Genomic DNA, 20786 nt, shown 5'->3' on the forward strand with positions numbered 1-20786 from the left:
ACACACACACACACACACACACACACACACACACACACACACACACACACACACACACACACACACACACACACACACACACACACACACACACACACACACACCACTGTTTCAGCCAATCACGGTCCATTTCAAACACTGTGAAGTGACTCATGAACTGGGGTGAGGAGAGGGTGCCAGGGCTGCACAAAACACTGTTTGAGACAAGACAGAGCATGTCTGCCTTCTCTCTCTCTCTGTGCCTGTCTGTCTTTCCATCTCTTGTTTTGCGCCCTCTCTCTGTCTGTCTGTCTGTCTGTCTGTCTGTCTGTCTGTCTGTCCGTCTCCCAGTGGTGGAAAAAGTACTCACATTTTCTACTTAAGTAAAAGGTATCAATACTGCAGTAAGAAATACTCCATTACAAGAAGAAGTCCAGAATTCAAAATGTACTTGAGTTAAAGTACAAAGGTATTAGCATCAAAATGTACTTAAAGTATTAAAGGTAAAAGTACAAAATGTTTGAAAATAGCTGATCTACAAGCTCACAACGCGTCGCGATGCGACGCGTTGTGAGCTTGTAGATAGGCTATTTTCAAATAGCCAAGGTATAAAATAGGGCTAAAGTGGTAACTGGTAGCTAAAGTTTTCAAAACAAATTAGCGGAGTAAAAGTACAATATCTGGATCCCAGATGTAGTGGAGTAGAAGTACATTAGAAATACTAAAGTACAGACTGTAAAGTACAAATACCTCAAAAGTGTACTTAAGTACAGTACTTAGTTACTTTACACCACTGCTGTCTCCCTCGCTTTCTGTATCTCTATCGCTCTCTTTAAGGAATATTCCACCCCCCAGGAAGCATTGAATTCATGGAGATTCATTTAGTTTTTGTTACATTCAGGAGCCAATCATTCAATATGTGCTGTGTCCGCTGCAGGTACAATAACAATACAAAACTATATAAAATAATAGACTTCAAAACAGCACTGTGATAAATCTCTCAGAGAGGTATCACGGCTGAGCTCTACTGATGATTCAAGTTCAGAGAGAATGTTTTAAATGTTTTAATTGCTCTTGTTTAAATTTGTTCTGAAGTGATACTGAAACTAAATAATGCATATAAAAACAGGCTGCAAGACGCAATGACTATGAGCCACCCGCTGACGCACGGTTTACAGTGGGAACTGTAAAGGATTTAGAATGAAGGCTGGCCCAAAATGAGGGTAAAATAAAATACTTCAAGTAACATATGCACATAGTTGCTGTACACAAATGTAGGCTTCTCATTGTCTGTATATAAATCGAAGGTGCCAAATCTATAAACAATTATGAATATCCAGAATATATGGCTTGTATACATATGATGTAATTAGTCATTATCCTTTACTTTTTTCTTCTTCTTTCTTTCCTTCTTTCTTTCATTTCCTGAACGAGATGGTACGAAAAATTATTCCACACAATTCTTTTAACAATCAAGTTGATTCAGAACCAAATGTATCAGCCAACCATAAACCTATTTACCATTTCACGAAGGCTGAAAACATAGCAAATTATAACAAAACAACCTCAAAATCAGTGTTTATACTTCCTTTTTCTGTGTGTGACTAAAATTACAATATTTGGGTTCGGAACTTGACTTGGTGTTGCTGACTGTGCTTGCATGTTTGTGAATAACTACAGTTTGGTGAGTGTAAGGTATAATTGCGCAGATTTATCACCATAAAGCATGTTGTTTTCCTTCCTCGGAGGGGCTGAGGTGTAATTGTCATCCTCCGTGCCGTGTGTTGGGGAAGGCTTGTTGACAGACGTTTCTTAAGTAGGCTGAAATTATAGCGTTGCTTATGCTTACTAGCATACGGGTGTGTGCACACATTTCCCTGGCTTCATTTCTCCGTGCCAGCAGCCAAGTGCTGCCATGTTCGCTTATTATAACCACTTCTCAACCAGTGGTCCGGGGACCACCAGTGGTCCTTGAGTGGGTTCCAGGTGGTCCCCAGGTTAAAGTCCCCGGCTAAACCATATGGACCCTTAATATCGTAGATCTTTAACTCTTGAAAGTGTCAAATTAAACCAAATGGACCCTTATGGACCCTGATGGGCGGCTGTAGCTCAGGAGGTAGAGTGGGTTGGTCAATGCTCCATGGGTCAGCGGTTCAAATCCCAGCTTCTCCTGTCTACATGTCGAAGTGTCCTTGGGCAAGACACTGAACCCCAAGTTGCCTCCGGTGAGCTGGTTGGTGCCTTGCATGGTTTCCACCGCCACCGGTGTATGAATGTGTGTGTGAATGGGTGAATGTAATGCACATTGTAAAGCGCTTCGGATAAAAGCGCTATATAAATGCACCATTTACCATTTTATACTGTATGTGTGTATGGCTACCCTTATAGGTCCATTTGGAGTTGTTAAACTGAATTAATTAATTTACAAGAAGTCTACACAATTAGGCAAACATGGATCAAAATAACAATTCTTCTACATTTGCCGTTATCTCTCCTATGGTACTGACATCAATAGTCAGCATAGCTTAGTTTGTTTTTACTTTTCGCCAATGAAGATAGGTAGTCGTTGAACATTTTTCATCAAAGATTTAGTCTAGGATATTAACAATGTTTGGCAACAGACATTTCTGTGTGCCAGCCAGCTGTCGTCCCCTCCAACAAACCAAGCCATGCTGCTGAACACATGTCTGCCTTCTGTTAAGTACATATTTCTACTGGAGCTTCATTCATAATCCCAACATATGCCGGTCCTGACCGAAGGCCTAATTCTATTTATATACAACCCGGAGCATTATTATGTCAGACTTTCATTAAAGCGAAGGCCTTGTTTATCATTAAACAATGCTGTACTAAATAACATGTCTGCGCTGGCGGGGAAACTGGAAACCTTGTCGGTCCAAAACCCTAACTGTTCAGGGAATAGAACAAAAAGAAGCTGTGTTCCAAATGCATCTTATTATTTAGTCACAAGCTCTTGTTAATGCTTTTTATCGGTTCAATAAACTAGTGAACCCCCACAGGGGGTAATCGCTTTCAGCCTGGTCAAAATGTGAGCCAGTAGACAGGCTATTATTGCTACTTTTGTGTGACACAGCTAATTAAAAGGATAAGAGCGCTGTGATTTATGAAACAACATGAAAGGTACATTGATGAGATAGAAGTTGTCTGAGTGATATCTAAACCGAAATCATTGTTTGCAGCCAGGTGGGGGTAAGCGAAACGAAATGGAAAAGCGTACTGAATGCCATTGTTGCTCTTGCTTTATGACTTTTGACACTCTTAACCACTAGCACCCACGAGACTTAGCAAACTGGACACCGTTTGCTTTGTACTTTTTCCCCTGTACACCTAAAATAGATGATGTACAGTACAAACGGGTAGCTTGTAGATCAGCTACTTTTGGTTATAAAGTTCCCCTCAGAATATGGATGCTGGTATTCTCCCCTGGGTTTGGGAAAAAGGCTTTCCGAACTGTAGCTGGTGGGCGAGTCAGGACATCATGGAGGTGCACGGAGTTCCAAGTAAAAGCTCTGGGACTGCCCATTCCCGAAGATCAGAATGACGTCAATTCGTGGTTAGGTCGCCTCCCTTTTTCCAAAGAAAGTTTTCGGCGGTTCGGAAAGGAGTATGGACAGCTCTTTATTTTTTTTTTACATTTCTATTTTATGTAAATGTTTGTTTATGTTTTGGACAGTTGCAAGCCCAAACAAGTCTGCTTGTCAGGTCTCATATCTCAACGGGACTACAGCTGTAACTAGAAATGCACTCTGTCGAGGTGCCAACTTACTCCTAGAGCACAAGTAGGCTATCTACCGCTATCTACCGTTTCCAAAAAGAAAAAAAAAACATTATGACTACTGTCTAGTACAACTGCTGTTCTAAATGCTGAGACTACCTGGCACAACTGCTAGTCCTCTTTGGGATTGAAGTAGAGACGTCATGAGGTGCGCACACCACTGGCATTACCACTGGCGATGCCAATAACATCACCAGGAATACTGGTCACTCATTGGCTGTTAATGATGATGTTGCCAGAGATGCTGGTCCCTGATTGGGCTACGGTCTTAAACAAGAGAGGACACCGACATACATACATACAGTATATACCCAGCCGATCGCAGAAGCAAGTAATAAACTAGAAAGATGCAATTTGAAATTGCGAGAGTGGTTGCTGACGTTTGCTGACTATATTCTACAGTAAGCTAACTGTCATGTGAAGCTCGACCGATTGATTCCCTATTGATTCCCACTCGCATTGATTCCCTACAGATTCCCACTCCCATTGATTCCCTACTGATTCCCTATCCCTGCCATTTCCAATGCCAGCGGAAAGGTTACCCTAGAAGTCTATAAAAAGTTACCCTAGAAGTCTATAAAGTTTCCCTAGGATTATAATGTGTTGCCCTGTTGGGCAACCACACTAATAAATGTCAAATCAAAGAAAAAATAAATAAAGCAAACATTTGTCAGAAAACATGGCCAACTCACCGAGCACGGCGGGGTTGCTGTTGCGGTTGCTGGGCTTGGGCGGCGGCACGGGGGGCTGCTTGGCGTGGGGCGGCACAGGGGGCGGAGTCTCGGCTCGCGGCGGGGGGTCCTCGCAGATCAGGGACACCGTCCTGGGGGGCTTGGCCACCGCGATGGGCGCCGAGCCCGACGAGGAGGAGGAGGAAGAAGAGGAAGACGAGGAGGAGGAAGGGGGGTTGGTGGTGGTGGTGGTGGTGGCAGCCGGCTCGGTGGAGGAGGGAGGCGCCGCCATCCACTTGGGGGGCATCATGGCCTGCTTGGCAGGGGGAGGAGGCTCCCTCAGGGAGGATTCTCCTCGTGGTTGCTGCGGCGAGTCCGGGGCAAAGCGGACGCCAGTGGATTCTGTAGGAAATCGGAATGAAAATCAGTTGTATTCAGTGGTATAAACCTGGGGTCTTCAACGTTTTCAGGCCAAGGACCCCTTAGTTGAGAGAGAGATGAAGCAGGGACCCCCACAACCTTCTCATAGATTCCATAACGTTTCATTGTTTGACAGCAAAATCATCATTATATTTTGGATTCATGTCAATTTGTGTTTTCAGATATTTAACCACTTGAATCGTCAATGCATAACTTGACATTTCACACTGTCTGCTCTTTTTCGCCTCTACACCAAAACGTCTTTGCCGAAAATAGCCGATCTACAAGCTTACAACGCCTCGCAGTGCGAGGCGTTGTGAGCTTGTAAATCTGCAATTTTTGACTAAAGTTCTCAGAATATGGACATTAGGGTTCAAGTGGTTAGTAGTATAAAAAAGGAGAAAAAAGTTTCTATCACACAAAGATTTGGAGGACCCCCAGTAGTAACTCTGAGGACCCCCTAGGGGTCCCGGACCGCCTGTTGAAGACCTTTGCAGTGGTGTAAAGCAGTGGTTCTCAACCTGTGGGTCGGGACCCCAGGGGGGTCCCCAAATTATTTTGGGGGGGTCCCCAGATGATTAACTTAATGTGCAACATTGTTTTCTCTCAACAGTAAACAAACCAACAAAAAGAATGAACTGTATATATAGGGTATAGGCACATTTCTAAAGTGACAATTTAAGGACCTTTTAATACCTCTAAAATGTCAAGTTAAATATTGGCCAAATTGTCAAATATTAGAGGCTGTGTATATTAGAACCGTGTTATACAAAATGTAATTCCTCAACTCTTAGTGCTCGTCAGGGTGGGTGGGGGGTCCCCAGTTAAAACATTTTGTTTCACTCCATTATTAAATTTTTAAAGGGGCGTGGGTAGCGATTTACGGTCTGGAACCAGGCTAGGTCGCTGCCTGAAAAGGTTGAGAACCACTGGTGTACAGCAGTGTTTCCCAAACAATGGGCCGGGACCCATTTCTGTGTCTGTCTGTTTTGCTCATTTAGCTGTGCACCTCCTGGAACCGGAGCTCTCAAACTCTTTAAAAGTGCAAGAAAGAAAAGCAGAACACACAAGAACACAGAGCTGAGCCTTGTATGAATAAGCGGATTTTTAAAAGAGCTTAAAAGAAGAGGGTAGAACAGTCATTCTGGAGCCTTTGACAGTCAGCGGTGAAAGTGCAGAGGATCACACACAGTACAACGACCTCCTCACACAGGAGCCATGAAGGTTTGTCTGCTCTTATCTTTTACGCACGTGTTTCTGTCTCCTGCTGCCTTCGCTGTGTCAGTGATTCACAGCCTGGGATATTCTCTACACTAGATGACGTAAATGCATCTAAAACCTCCTCTCGGAGAGTCAGGCAGTTTGAGGTCTTTGATACAAATGGCACGCGACAGTATTTTAAAAGCAGTGGTTCTCAAACTTGAAGCAGTGGTTCTCAAACTTGTTTCATGTCAAAGGAGCCCTAAAATAATATGTATTTGGACAGTGTCAGGGACTCCCATGCAAGATTTGTGCAAATATTTCATGACATTTCTTTGAAAATAGGTCTAACAAGCTCATAACGTTAGCCTGTTAGAACAGCTATTTTCAAATAGACTATGTACATGGGTTCAAAATGGTCAAACGGATTTTGATGCCATGTTTTAAAGAAAATTCTGGGGACCCCCTGGAACCCCCTTCAAGGACCCCGGGGGTCCCTGGACGCCCACTTTTTGAGAGCGACGTCTGTTCTTCACGCGTCTGTTCCCCATCTCCTTTGTGAGTGATTCAGAAGTGTGGAAGATTTCACTGCATGAAATAAATAGCCTGGTTCCAGACACTGAATCGCTAGCCACACCCCTTTAAACTTCTGTTTTGGTCGATTCAGGTAGTCTGAGAGCCATACTAGTTTGTAGTGCTCCTATTCTGCCTTGTTTCTTTGGTTAGCAAGTAGCACTAGCAAGCAACAGGCTAGCCACTAGCCAGCCACATAACAACACTACGTCATCTGCTTTGCTACTGTCGTGTTGGTCAGACGGTGAACCAATTGCAGAAGACTGTCTCTTTGACAACGCCCATCCCAGAAACTGCCTTGGATATAAGCACGTTCAGACTGAATAATGGAGTGAAACGAAATGCAATTCAGGCCGAGCGTCAGGCTATGAAATAAATGAATCTTAAACCCCTCTCTGGAGTCTGCAGTATGATTATCTGTCACTTTGGGCCGATGACACTTTTATTCAAAAGCACTTTGCATGGGAGGGACTGGCGATTATGCCAGTAGCTGAGGCGGCGTTGTGATCAACGACTGGCTCATTGCTCATTTCTCCAACCATCTCTGACCGATGCAATTAGCGGAGAAACTCCTGGAGCTTGGGGACGTTTCAGTGGCAGATCTAAACGATGGTTATAGGGTAAGGGCTATTGACGAGGGTGCTATGAGATTGGAACGGATTTTAAATTGTATATATTTCTGCCGAGGCACAAAGGAAGAATTGAAGTAATGCTGAGCTGCAGGCAGAAAGATCATTTGCCGGCTGCTGTACACGTGAAGGGTTTAATTGTGTAAACAATAACGGCACTGTTCCTGACCGCTGTAACCTTTATAAACTTCCTGTTTATATCCGCTGCCCTGGGAAACAACGTAATCCATCAACAGAATCAGCCGTTAATTAGCCAACGAGAGAGCCTACGAATCCAAAGGTCGCGTCAACCACCTCAGCCCTAATTCAATTTTCTCTCCCTCTCAAAACCCGGCCAATCTACAAGCTCACATGGGGTTGCGTCATGGAGTACCGTGATCTTGTAGAGCAGCTATTTTAGAAGGAAATAAAATAGGGACGCCAGGTTTGCTGGGTTTTGACTGCAATGGATCGTCTTGACCATACAGTATATACATGCTTAATGCATCGAGTTGCAAGTAATAGGCTCTATGCCAGGGGTCTTCAACCTTTTCAGGCCAAGGACGACTTAGCTGAGAGACAGATGAAGCAGGGAAACCCCCTACATGTTGTATAAAACTGTGTTGCAGATTTTCATCAATTTCATAGGTAGATTCATAGACTTGTTTAACAGCGCTGTCATCAGTTGATGTTGGATTTGTGTTAATGTGTTTTTTCAGACATTTAATCACTTCAATTGTCGATACTTTGTAAATTGACACTCAGTACTTGGTCTGCTCTTTTTTTTTTTACCTCCACCCAACCTATTTGCCGAAAATAGCCGATCTACAGAGCTTGTAGATCGGCTATTTTAGGCCAAAGTTCTCCTCAGAATAGGGACGTGAGGGTTCAAGTTGTTAATCTAAAATAATTATCCTATCACACAAAGATATGGCGGCCCCAATGTAGTAACTCTGAGGACACCCTGGGGGTCCCGGACCCCCTAATGAAGACCCCTGCTCTATGCACATACCTTACTTCCTTAATAGGTCGCACCACTTATACTAATGAAGTGAGCCAACATGCACAATATCTCTGCACGATATTCCTCTGTCCCAGGTGTTTCGCCCAGGTGGGCACGGTTTTGAGGTTAGGTTTAGGCATAATTTCTGTTGGGGTTTGTGCATAGTGTTTGTGAGGTGCGTTTTAGGCACATAACCACGCCCACCCAGGCAAAACACCTGGGAAAGAGGGAGTCCCATCGCAGCACCATGATCATTATGTAACACAACCTTAATTAGCATCATTGGCCACACCTGTGAAGGAAGTGCGAACATTTTTTAACTCAAATCTTTGCTTCTGCCATCCCTGGAACAAAATCTTTTCAGATGGGGGTCTGTGGCCAAATGCATACAATTGATTCTGGGGGTCCTTGACATGAAAACGTTTGAGCACCACTGATCATAGAAACCTTCAATTAGAGGACATTTGTAGAACCGGCCTCAGGTGTTAAAGGACAACTCCGCCCTAAATAACATCTAGGCTCATTTTCCTACTTGTATTGGTCCCAAATGACTGTGTCCATGGGGTCTATTAGGCCAGTGGTACTCAACCTGGGGGTCGGGACCCCCAGGGGAGTCTCGAAATTATTTTGGGGGGTCCCCAGATGATTACGGTAACTTAATGTGCAACATTGTTTTCTCACTCAACAGTAAAGAAACCAACATAAAGTTTAAGCAGGTATCTGCACATTTCCAAAGTGACAATTTAAGGATTTTTTAATGACAAATTAAACTTTGGCAAAATTGTCAAATATTAGAGGCAGTAATTGTGAAAATAACCGATCTACATGTTCACAACGCCTAGCAACGCGAGGCGTTGTGAACATGTAGATCTGCTATTTTCACAATAGAACCGTGTTATACAAAATATTATGCCTCAACTCTTACTGCTCGTCATAATTTGATTATTTTGGGGGTCGCGGTCTGAAAAGGTTGAGAACCAATGTATTAGGCAACAGGGGCATTACTACCCTATGCCCCTGTTGTCCAGTTTCCCCAGCAGCCCTCACAGCACAGTTTGTAATGACTAGTAACACATTTATTTTGACCGCAACAAATGGCAAAAAAAAGCGCGTGGGCTCTCTAAGCAATGAGAGCTTCCGGGTTTATGCTGGGGAAACTGGACAACAGGGGTATTTCTGCCTAATAAGACCCCATGGATAGTAATTTGGGATAGTAGGGAAGTAGGAAAATGAGCCTAGATATTATTTAGAGCAGAGCTGTCCTTTAATGGGATAACGTGTGCCAGGTGAGCGTACTGTGGACCTTCTTTACCTGCTCGTCCGCGGGGCTCCTCGGTGGGGGTGGCGTAGCGGGGCAGGGTGGTGCAGCGGCGGTCGGCCGGTGCCTCCGAGGCGGGCCGCGGCTTCTTGTTGCTGTCCTCCGAGGAGCTCTTCTGCAGGCTGGGCCTCAGGTGGTCCATCTCCGACACGGGCCTGGGAGGGTGCTCCTTCTCCCGCCGCTCCCGCTCGCGCTCCTCCCGCCTCTGCTCGCGCTCGTTCCGCCTGTCCCTGTCCTCCCGTCTGTCCCGCGGCTGCGGCTGGGGCTGGGGCTGGGGCTGGGGCTGGGGCTCGTTCCTCCCCTCCCTCTCTCTGTCCTCCCGCTCTCCTCCTCCTCCTCTACCGTCCCTCCTCTCGCGCTCGTCCCTCTCCTCTTTCCTCTCCTCCTTCTCCCCTCGGTTCTCCTTCCTCTCCCGGTCCTCCCTCTCTACCCTGCCGTCCTTCCGCTCCCCCCTGTCCTCCCTCCTCTCCTCTCTGTCCCCCCGCTCCTCTTTCTCCCCACGGTTCTCTCTCCTGTCCCTGTCCGTCCTCCGCTCCCTGCTCTCTCCCTGCTCTCTCTCCTCCCCCCTCCTGTCGTTTCTGTCTCTGTCTCGCCTCTCCCTGTCCTCCCTGTCCCTGCGCTCCCGGTCGTCTCGCTCCCTGCGCTCTCTGTCCTCTCTGTCCTCTCTGTCCGTCCTCTCGTCTCTCCTGTCCCTCCTCTCCCTGAACTCCCGTCCGTCCTCGCGCTCGTCTCGCCTCGCCTCCCTCCTCTCGCCGTCCTCGCGCTCGTCCCGCCTCCCTCCCCTGTCCTCCCTGTCGTCGCGGGGCTCCCTCCTGTCCTCCCCGCTTCTCCGCGGCGGCCTGCCCTCCTCGGGGGCGTTGTGTCCCCGGGGTAAAGTCCCTCCCCCTCCACCTCCTCCTCGCCTGTCCATGTCCGAGGGCAGCCGGCTCCGCCGGTCCGCCTCCACGGCGAGCCGGGCGTGAGAGTCCACGTCCAGCGGAGCGCGGTTGCGGCCCGAGGCATCCGACGGCACCCGGCTCCGGCGGGTGTCCGCCGGCTCCGGGGGTATGCTGCTCCCGCGCCGCTCGTCTCCTCCTCCGTGCGGCTGGGGCAGCCAGGAGGGGTTGCTCCGGACGTCCGACTCGCCCCGGGTCACCCGCACGCCGCCGCCCGACTGGGAGACCCGGTCCACGTCCATGGGCACCGGGTGGCCATTCTTCACCAGATGGGATTTGCTGTGGTGGTGGTGGTTCGCCTCGTTGCTCTCTGTCACCACCCCCCGCCGTCGTCAAACAGAAAGCAGCAGTCAGTGGTGGAACAATTATTACAATTTAGGCATTTAGCAGACGCTTCCAGAGCGGCTTACAGTAAGCAATGTAAATACATACATAAATCTAGGATCAGAGGAAAATGACTGTGTCGGGACCCATTTGTAGGTCACGGACAGACACATTTTTGTGGGTTCCTTTACTTTGTTTTCTACATTTCGTTTTTAATTATTATTTCAAAACCCTTTTAAAAAAAAACATTCACAAAAAAACAATTTTCGTTGCATTTTCAATGATAGTTTTAAATGTAATTTCATGAATAAATAAATATTAGGGCTGGGACTTTAACTGATTAATTGCAAACTGATTAATTGCGATTACAGAAAATGTACGCGATTAAAAAAATTAACGCATTTTAATCGCACTTAGTTTTTGCACTGTAGAACCTTCAGTTTCGGGCATACCAATCATAGCGATGCACCAACCAAGAAGAGACAACAAACGCAAAGGGAGAAGTAGCCGATCAGAGCGCTTTGCTTGGCCCAGTGGAAGCGAAATTTAGATTTAAAAAACTCACTCGTAAAACAATATGTGTTTTACTTGAAAAGAAAATGCTTCTCGGGTCAAATATTAATATGCGATTAAAATGCGATTAATTGCAATTAACTCATTTAGTGCTGATCCCGAGAATACTCGTGAAAAGTAATAGAGTATATGCAGTGCCAATCCCGAGTATACTCGGGAAAAGTAATATATTACTGTAACGGCGAGTACATTACCGAGAAGAATGGCCGCGGGTCCGGAGACGAAATCCATCGCTGATTTCGCATCATCACGGCTCCACGAGCACAAAATAGTCCCATCCATAACATTGAGGTGGACAGGGGATCTCATCTTTAATGTCCATTATCTCAAAACTACACTTTAGAAGCTAGGATGGAGGCAGATGCTCGCTTATGTTACACAATGATAAAAGCTCCGGTCGGCCATTACACAACTCCACGTGGAGAACGATCGGTTCCGGCGCACGATCCGATGACGTCAGACCGGAAGTGATTGCGTGGTGGACTTCTGGCCTTCAAAATAAGATAACGGCGGTGATGCCAGCCTGAAGGTGGCATCGTGGACTTTATAATCCGTTAATTTCAGGGGCACTAAATGAGTTAATTAATTACAAAGCCTGTAATTAATTAGATAATTTTTTTTTAGCGCATTCCAGCCCTAATAAATATAAGAAATTCCATGAATTCAAAATAAATGTTTAAGAAGTAGTGAAAATAGATGATCTACACACTCACAACATTTTGCCACGTTTGTGAGCTTGTAGATCTGCTATTTTCACTAGTTTGGGTCCCGGGCAAATACATGATTGCTCTTTTGGGTCTTGAGTTAATAAGTTTGGGAACCACTGGTCTAAAGTAGACAACTCAATACCAAACTTATAATCTGCACATTTAAACTATAGACACTATAGATACTGTAGATACTGTAGGATGACAGGTAAAGAATGGAACCTAGAATCTGTCTAAATAACATGCCATCTAAATTACATTTTAAGTCTGAATGGCTGTCAAGGCTAGGGCAAGGTGGAGTCTGAAGAGGTGAGTCTTCAGATCACGGTCGGAAATTGAGTGAGTCTGCAGTTGTAACAGCATTGGGGAGGAGAGTTATTGTGTGTTGATGCCATTAATTCATATACCCACCATTCTCAGGGATTTCTTTCAGCACCCCTCTTTCGATTAGCTCTTTGCGGCTTTTCCGCACGGAGATCTTTCGCTCTAAAACTGCAAGAGAAAACATAAGTGTTTAAAATACACACACCCGAATATATACATAAATATATAATAATAATTAATGCGGCCAAGATAATGTAAATTCATACATAAAATGTTTTTTCTCCCACAACCTATTTTTCACCCGGTACCAATTGCCTAAGCTGTAATCCTGGGCTCTGTTCTCCCTCTGCCAACCAGGGGAGGGTCCCAAACTGAGCTCATGCTTCCTCTTCAATGTATGAGGTGAGCAGGCCGCTTCTTATCACCGGACAGGCAGGAGTTTCCCCAGTAGGACATAGCAGATAGTGGAAGGAACACCTTATTTCCAACCAGTTCCTTGCTGGCCAGGGGGAGGCAGTATAGAGACCAGGATTACTGCATGTTTCTTTGTGAGGGTTAACTTACTACCCTAGGGGACACAGGGAGAACATGCAAACTCCATACAGAAAGGCCCTTTCGCCAAACCCACCGAGGGCAGAGAACACGTCCCCAGCACCTCACAGCGTCCCTGGCGGGAATCGAACCAGAGACCTTCTACAGGGTTCCCACACATCTTTACCAATTAATTTCCAAAGCTTTTCCAGAATATTTAACCCGATTTCCAGGACTAAATAACAATAATTCAGCTCAATAATGAGTCGCTTACTCCTATGCGAGGAATTTTGTATAACACCGTTTTATTGTGAAAATAGCAGATCTACATGCTCACAACGCCTCGCGTTGCGAGGCGTTGTGAGCATGTAGATCTGCTATTTTCACAATTTCTGTCTCTATTATTTGACAATTTGGCCAATGTTTAATTTGTAATTTCAGAGGTATTAACAAAATCAATATCCAAAGACAATGCATAGCTATTTTTTCCAGGACCTTCCAGGACCCTTGATCAATTCCAAAACTTCTCAAGTACTGGAATATATATTTTTATAATTTCAAAATATTTCCAGGAATTTCATGACCGTGGGAACCCTGCTTCTAGCATGTGAGGCGACAGCGCTACCGACTTCACCTCCCCCTCTGTAAATACGTTATTGACCAGACGTACCTATGGAGGTTTCTGCGAACTTGTCGCTGGGCTTCTTCTTCCTCCACTTCCAGGGCTTGAAGATGCGTCCCAGGCTGGAGAACTTGCCTTTGCGTTTGGACGGAGGCGTGCCGTCCCCCGAGTGGCCCCCCTCGCTGCCTGTAGAGATACGCTGCAGGTCCACCTCATCGTCTGGAAAACACACAACACAAGAGAGATGGAGTTAGGAATAGGCCTTTCACCATTAGTACATAATTGTGATTAGGGCTGTCACGATTAGGACATTTTACATGACGATTAATTGTCACTCAAATAATTGCGATTAACAATTTAATTGTGTTTTTGTCATGGACAATTACATTTCTGTTTGGCTTTTAGGCTTTGAAGTTGCACATGGTAGATATGACACACAACCTAAATATGCAAAGAAATGACTGACATATTTGACAACTTTACACTTAAAAAAGAACATTGATAGTGGAAATAGCCGATCTACAAGCTCACAACGTGTCGCATCTATTTTTGACTTTCTTTTAAATATATGAACATTTTTCAACATGGAAACGATTATGACGATCATGAGAAATAATCACGATTATGTCAAATAATTGCGATAAGACGATTATGTAATAATTGTGACAGCCCTAATTGCGATGCGATGCGATGCCTTGTGAGCTTGTAGATCGGCTATTTCCACTATCAATGTTCTTTTTAAAGTATAAAGTTGTCAAATGTGTCAGTCATCTTTTATATTTAGGTTATGTGTAATATCTGCCATGTGCAACTTAAAGCCTACACGCCAAACAGAATGAATCTTGATTACATCCACCTGATTCCCAAAGCGGCACATTGATTCAAACATCATTTTAATTACAGAGCCACTTTGTTTTGAATCTCATTCAAGATGACGTCCAGAAAAAAAACATAGTTTAGAAATAAGCCACGTAGTAGCAGCAAACATGCTCAGCTGGCGGTCTTTCTCTCCCTTGTAAAACAAACTAGCCCTGCTGCACACGGCCGCAGTGACTGAGATTCCAGCGTTCCATATCTTGAAGAATAAAAATCAAAAGCAATTGCATCAGAACGTTCAAGTGCTGGCAGGTGTGAACAAGGAGAAAAGAAAGAAAAGAGACATTTAAGGAACATTTAAGATAGGCATTACAGTATATGCACATGCTATAAACCAGGGGTCAGCAACTTTTTAAAATGAAGTGCCATGGTTTTATTTTCTAGATAGTCAGTGTGCCAGGACATTGTTATAATGACCATTACACTCAGAACAATAACCCACCTATCTCCCCAACTCCCTCCCAGTCAAAGTTCAGATTTTTAATGAATGTAGAATTATGTGTAGGATGTAATTTGCTGCAAAATTGGGTGACTAATTTAATTGACCACATTTAAAACAAATTTTGATTTTAAAATATAAATCCTCTCTCGCACTTATGCCAGTGTGCCAGTGAACACCCCACCCCTGTGTCAATGTTGGCATCTGTGCCAGTTGCCTAGCCCTGCTATAAACCATCAGGTACAGTATGTACGTGAGGTCAGACATAAGGTGAGAGCTGGTGACACTTTGGTATAGGTCCACCGTCCACATAGCAGCATGCATGTACTGTACATGAGATTAGACATTAAGGTGCAAAAGAGTATCAAGTCAACACGCCAGGCTACAAAGCTCACGTGCCACCACAATGCCACACGTTGTTGTGAGCCCATGGATCCACTATTTCCGGCAGATCTCCGCCCCACAGGGGCGCTACAGGGGTTCAAGTGGTTAAGGACGTTTCGAGGTAACCAAAACAAAGCGCCGCTCTACCCCACAACAACGTACCCTGGGGGGAAATAACACAGCGTACAACAAAATGTAGCCACTTGTTGCTGTTGACCCCTCTTCCCCAGGGATTAAGTCCCCTTAGTAATAACAGTGGTGGTGTCCAGGACAGTAGGCCATGTGGACACATGTACGCTACAACGGGTCTTAGCATGTAAGCTATAGCCGCGGTGCTAGGTTTCTGCTGGCAGCGGAAGGGGTGAAGGTTGCTCCGAATTCCTGTTCTTATTGCACCTCGCTGAGCCTCCACAGCTGTCAGACATCACACGCACGTGTAGTCGCGCGCACACACGCACACACGCACACACGCACACACACACACACACACACACACACTTGTATTGCTATATAGTTGTGAGGACATCAATGTTTACGTTTGTGTGTGTGTGTGTGGGGGGGGGGGGGGGGCAGCTTGCAACTAAGTATAAATTAGGCCCATGTCTAACCCCTAAAACAAAAATCTAAATGTCTTATCCAAAGCTTAAGCACAACCTGGATATTTTTCTAATGGTAAACATGTTGCAACAATTTTCATTTGATGCCCTTTAAAAATGGCCACTTTCAGGCCGAACTTATTTTCGTTTTTAACGTGCACGATAGTGCACAGATCATGTACGGCCATGCACAGATCATGCACCACGTAGGTGCACGCTGTTCACAGCTTTCAAACAAAAGTATCCGCCTGGAAATCCCTTCATGCATTCATGAGATAGCAGCCATCATGTTTTCTTATAATGTAAACAAACATGGCTGCCATGTTTGAAAGATGGGGTTGGTCTGGGGGTCAAACATGCAATTTCACGATCGCGATCATGCCTCGCAGATAGTAGGAAGTAAAAAATCACACCCGTGTGAACTGAGCGGTGGTTTACCCACCAACCCTGTACTGTACTGTACATATTCTGTGTTCTATATCTATGAATTCTATGTGTTCTAGATCTATGAATTCTGTCTCCCCCCCCCCCCCCAGGCTAGTCTCAACAGCACCCTCTTACACCCCCCCCCCCCCCCCCTGTGTGTGTGTGTGTGTGTGCCTGGCCTGGCCTGAAAACAGCGCCCCTCCCTTAACATGTGTGGTCATAAAAGGTACTGTAGGGCAGGCTACATACAGACAGACAGACAGACAGACAGACAGACAGACAGACACGGACGGAGACAGACATACCCACACACACGGCCACGTATAGGAGCGTTGTGACCACCGCTCAAAAACCTATTTAGAAGGTGTGAGTTCTAGCACACACACACACACACCACACACACACATCACACGCTCTTATGAGGTTTCCCTTGGCCGACTCACTTGGTCTCCATCATAAACACAACACAGGGCTGTGATGCCATGCTACATTCAACACTCCATCACTAATAGAGGAACAACAATAAGTAACCTTCAACTGGATTGTAATTTTGTCTACTGTCTATTAAAACACCCTAGACCAGGGTTTTCTCAAACTTCATCACGTCAAGGACCTCCAAATCGAAATAAACTAGATTTATATACCACTATCGCCAATTTATATATGACTGGATACACACAGTAAATACAGATCAACAGTGAATATGAAACTGCTACTGCATGAGTAATTGTATTGTTTGCAATGCCTAACGTGCCAACAGAGAATGTCATTTTCATTGTATATGTTGCAATGTTCGAAACACAACCAAGCCATCAATGGCAATTATCTGCATGACAATTAGTCATCACCTGAAATGTTTTGATCAATTCATGACAGGCCTAGTATGTCAGTGTGACTATTTGGATGTTATGCACAGCAGTGGCACTCCCATTTCTTACTTAAAGTGGGCGTGTCATGAAAAAAGACAAGGGAAATCTTTGGCAATTTTTGGCTAAAATTGTTGATGACGTCACGGCGCGTCCATACTGTACCATAGAGTTATAATGTAGTACTGTACCTACAATGTACATTCTCTTCCCATCGCCCAAAGGGTCGCACTAGAAAGCAACTTCCTCTGCTCACACAGGCTACTGGGCTAGCACTAAAGCTAAAGACACGAAATGTATATAAATCTGTGCATATAAAAATTATATTTCCACACAAATCAGGTTGTTACATTCCCATTGTTCATGAGAATATGTTTGTTTATGTTTATTTGTTGAAATTGCGGATTCGCTAAAATTCACCGAAGAGGGGATGTTGCCTCTCGCCGGGCAGCGGGACTCTAAAAGCGGGGGGCCGGGGGGCTTGCCACCTTTTTCCGCCGGCTCCCTGTAGCGGAGTGTGTCAGCGGCACTTTAAGTAAAAGTATCAATATTGCAATGTAGAATTACTCTGTTACAACTATAAAAGTCCAGAATTAAATATTTACTTTAAAAAGTGCAAAAGTATTGGGAACACGTATTGAGGAGGGGGGGAAACATTTGAAAATGTTCTATCTACAAGCTCACAATGCGCCACATCGCGAGCTTCATTAGATTCATATGGCTGAACATGTACATAGGGCTGAAGTTGTTACCTTATGTTTTGTGATAATAATCCAACTCTAGCAAGTAGCTACAGTAGTAACTAAAGTTTTCAAATAATTGCAGTGGAATAAACGTCTAATATGTGCCTCTCAGATGTAGTGGAGCAGAAGTTAAAGAACAGAAATGTGGAAATACCTTCCTAGTCCTTAGTTAATTTACACCACTGATGCACAGTGTCAGACTTCAACAGTGACAATGGTATATACTATGTACAGTGTCAGTCAGTTCAACAGTGTCTATGGTGTATAATATGTACAACGTATCATGGTGATGGCAGTGTTCTGTAACTGCCAGAAAGCGTGAGTCAGCTGGTCCCAGGTGGGGTCCATCATGCTCCTCTGTTGTGAAGCCCATCAAAGGCTACTGTGCGCAGTGCGTGGGTGTGCATCCTCCACTACAATTCTTCACTGATGAGTCGCAGAGCGAACGATTACATCATGCGCGCACGTGCGTGTGTGTGTGTGTGTGTCGCACAAGGCTGGGTTTTACCCCATTAAAGACCTGTGACAGATTCCGCTTCTAAATCCAACAGTTTTCAGAGGAACCTTTTTTCTATATGAGAGGTGCTCAAACCTTTTTTTATGTTGAAGACCCCCAAGATTATATGTATTTGAACGACAAAAAGAAAAAGAAAATATCTCCATGAATTCATGTCTCCATGGGGTCAGTAATCAATAAAAAAAAAAAAGTAATTTTGGAGGTGAACTATCCCTTTAATGGGTTAAAAGGAAAAGAAACAAGCTGCCATAACCGGTCCGCTGCACACTGACATGTGCAGGTCTACACGAGAGTCGACTGTACTGTATATTAACTGTTATTACTAGATTAATGTTGTGAATGTTTGCGTGCATGCATGTGTTGGATCCCTGTGTCTCGTGTACACCGCTTTGACACTCTTTGGCACCTTAATGTCTAATCTTGTGTACATAGTTTGCCGCTTTGTTGGACCTACCAAAGTGCCACCGCAGTTCTGTCATCCTTGTGCCCAACTTTATTGACCTTAGATTTTAGTGCTGGCTAGTCAAAAATAGCAGATATTCAAAGTTCACATCAAGCTTGTACATCTGCTATTCCTGAATTTATTTTCTTTGAAAAATCTTTAACGTGTTTGGAAAATATTGGAAAATGTATGATTTTTTTTTACAGCTAGAGAACATTTGATACAAAATGAGAGGCTCTGTTTCATGATATATGGGACCCTGTCTTGGCATACACAGAAATAATTACTTTCCAAGTTATTCCTGAATAAACCGAGTGCCGCGCTGTGAGCTTGTAAATCTACTATTTTTGAAAAATCATGAAGATTTGTGCAAATATATATATATATAGTTTTCATTTTTGAGATGGTGTCGGCGGCCAAATACAGTACATTATTCTGGTGGTTCTTGACATGAAAAGGTTTGAGAACCCCTGATTTAGAAGAAGAATTTAGAAGACATTTATAGAATTGGGTCAAAATATTAGACAAATATACACGATTTTTCAAAAATAGCAGATCTAGAAGCTCGGAGGTCCCTGGCACAACACATTTTCATAAGGGGGGAGGTGGGAGGTGGCATGGCCAAACACATGGTGTTTTGGGAGGTCCTTGGCACATACAAAGTTTGAGACCTACTGATTTAGAAGGCATTTGATCAGCCTCCGGGTCTTAATGGGTTAACTGGTGAGAGGATCTGACCTGCAGTCAGCACGTCTGCTTTGAGGTCAGCTTAGTCTCACCTGATAAAACATTCCATTCTCAAGTTATCTTGCAAACAAACGAGAATCAAGAGAGTGTTTGTTCCTACTCGTACAAAAGGTACAAGCCGCAAAGAATGGTCCACAATACTGTGCTGACAGCAGTGGTGTCAAGTAAATAAGTGCATTCATTCAAGGTATAAAATAGGGCTAACGTTGGTTTATGTATGTTTTATAATACAATTTATATCTGCAAAGTAAGTAGTAGCTAATGTTTTCAAATAATTGTAGTGGAGTAAAAGTACAAATATTTGGATCCGAGATGTAGTGGAGTTAGTAGACGTAAAAGTACTGGAAATTGGAAATACTCAAGTAAAGTAACAAATACCTCAAAATTGTACTTAAGTACAGTACTTATTAAGTACAATAAAAACAGTACTTAGTTACTTTACACCTCTGCAGAGACCATAATGGGTTATGCAGTAAAAACGCACGCGCGCGCGCGCACACACACACACACACACACACACACACACACACACACACACACACACACACACACACACACACACTCTTACAATATCCAGCCAGGCATTGCTGAGGGCAATTTGAAATGCCATTTGGCAATATTTGGGGATGAACAGTGGTATGCTAGTGTTGTAATGTTTATCCAGGCATGGTGAACAAGCTACTGTAGATGATTACATTTAGGATTTAGGAAATGATGTCTCATTGAGAAACAGCTGCCAGCTGTGTCCCATTTTGGCACTATTATTTTGATTTTCATATTCCAGTCATTACAGTATTTTTTTTTCTAAATGTTTTTTATCCCACGATTTTTGCAACCCATTTTTCTCACCCGGTGACTACCTAACCTGTAGTCCTGGTTTCCGCTCTCCCCCTGCCGCGCCAGGGGACATTGGGGAGCACCCGGCTGGCTAGGGGGAGGTAGTATAGAAACCAGGACTACTGCATGTTTTTGTGTGAGGGCCTATGCCCAAGGAGACACGGGGAGAACATGCAAACTCACCACAGAAAGGCCCTATCGCCAACCCCACCTAGGGTGTGGGTGCTGATGACGCGGGTGGAGGAACACGCCCCCAGCGCCCACAGCTTCCCCCGGCGGGAATCGAACCCAGGACCTTCTGGCTGTGAGGCGAAGTGCTAACCACTGAA

At 44.5% G+C, this 20786-nt stretch overlaps 1 protein-coding gene across 2 annotated transcripts in view; it reads right to left on the reverse strand.

Moving 5' to 3' along the window:
- The window catches only part of phactr4a (phosphatase and actin regulator 4a), an 83376-nt gene that overhangs the window by 20418 nt on the left and 42172 nt on the right, over positions 1 to 20786 (reverse strand). For both annotated transcript variants that reach the window (XM_080735910.1, XM_080735909.1), the window contains 4 exons: positions 13633 to 13803; positions 12519 to 12599; positions 9563 to 10813; positions 4468 to 4848 (listed from right to left, as the gene is read on the reverse strand). In XM_080735910.1, coding sequence (XP_080592036.1) covers positions 4468 to 4848; positions 9563 to 10813; positions 12519 to 12599; positions 13633 to 13803 — 1884 coding nt within the window. The remainder of the gene's footprint in view (positions 1 to 4467; positions 4849 to 9562; positions 10814 to 12518; positions 12600 to 13632; positions 13804 to 20786) is intronic.

This window comes from Nannobrachium achirus (assembly GCF_963921795.1).
Source record: "Nannobrachium achirus genome assembly, chromosome: 10".
Classification (NCBI taxonomy): Eukaryota; Metazoa; Chordata; class Actinopteri; order Myctophiformes; family Myctophidae; genus Nannobrachium; species Nannobrachium achirus.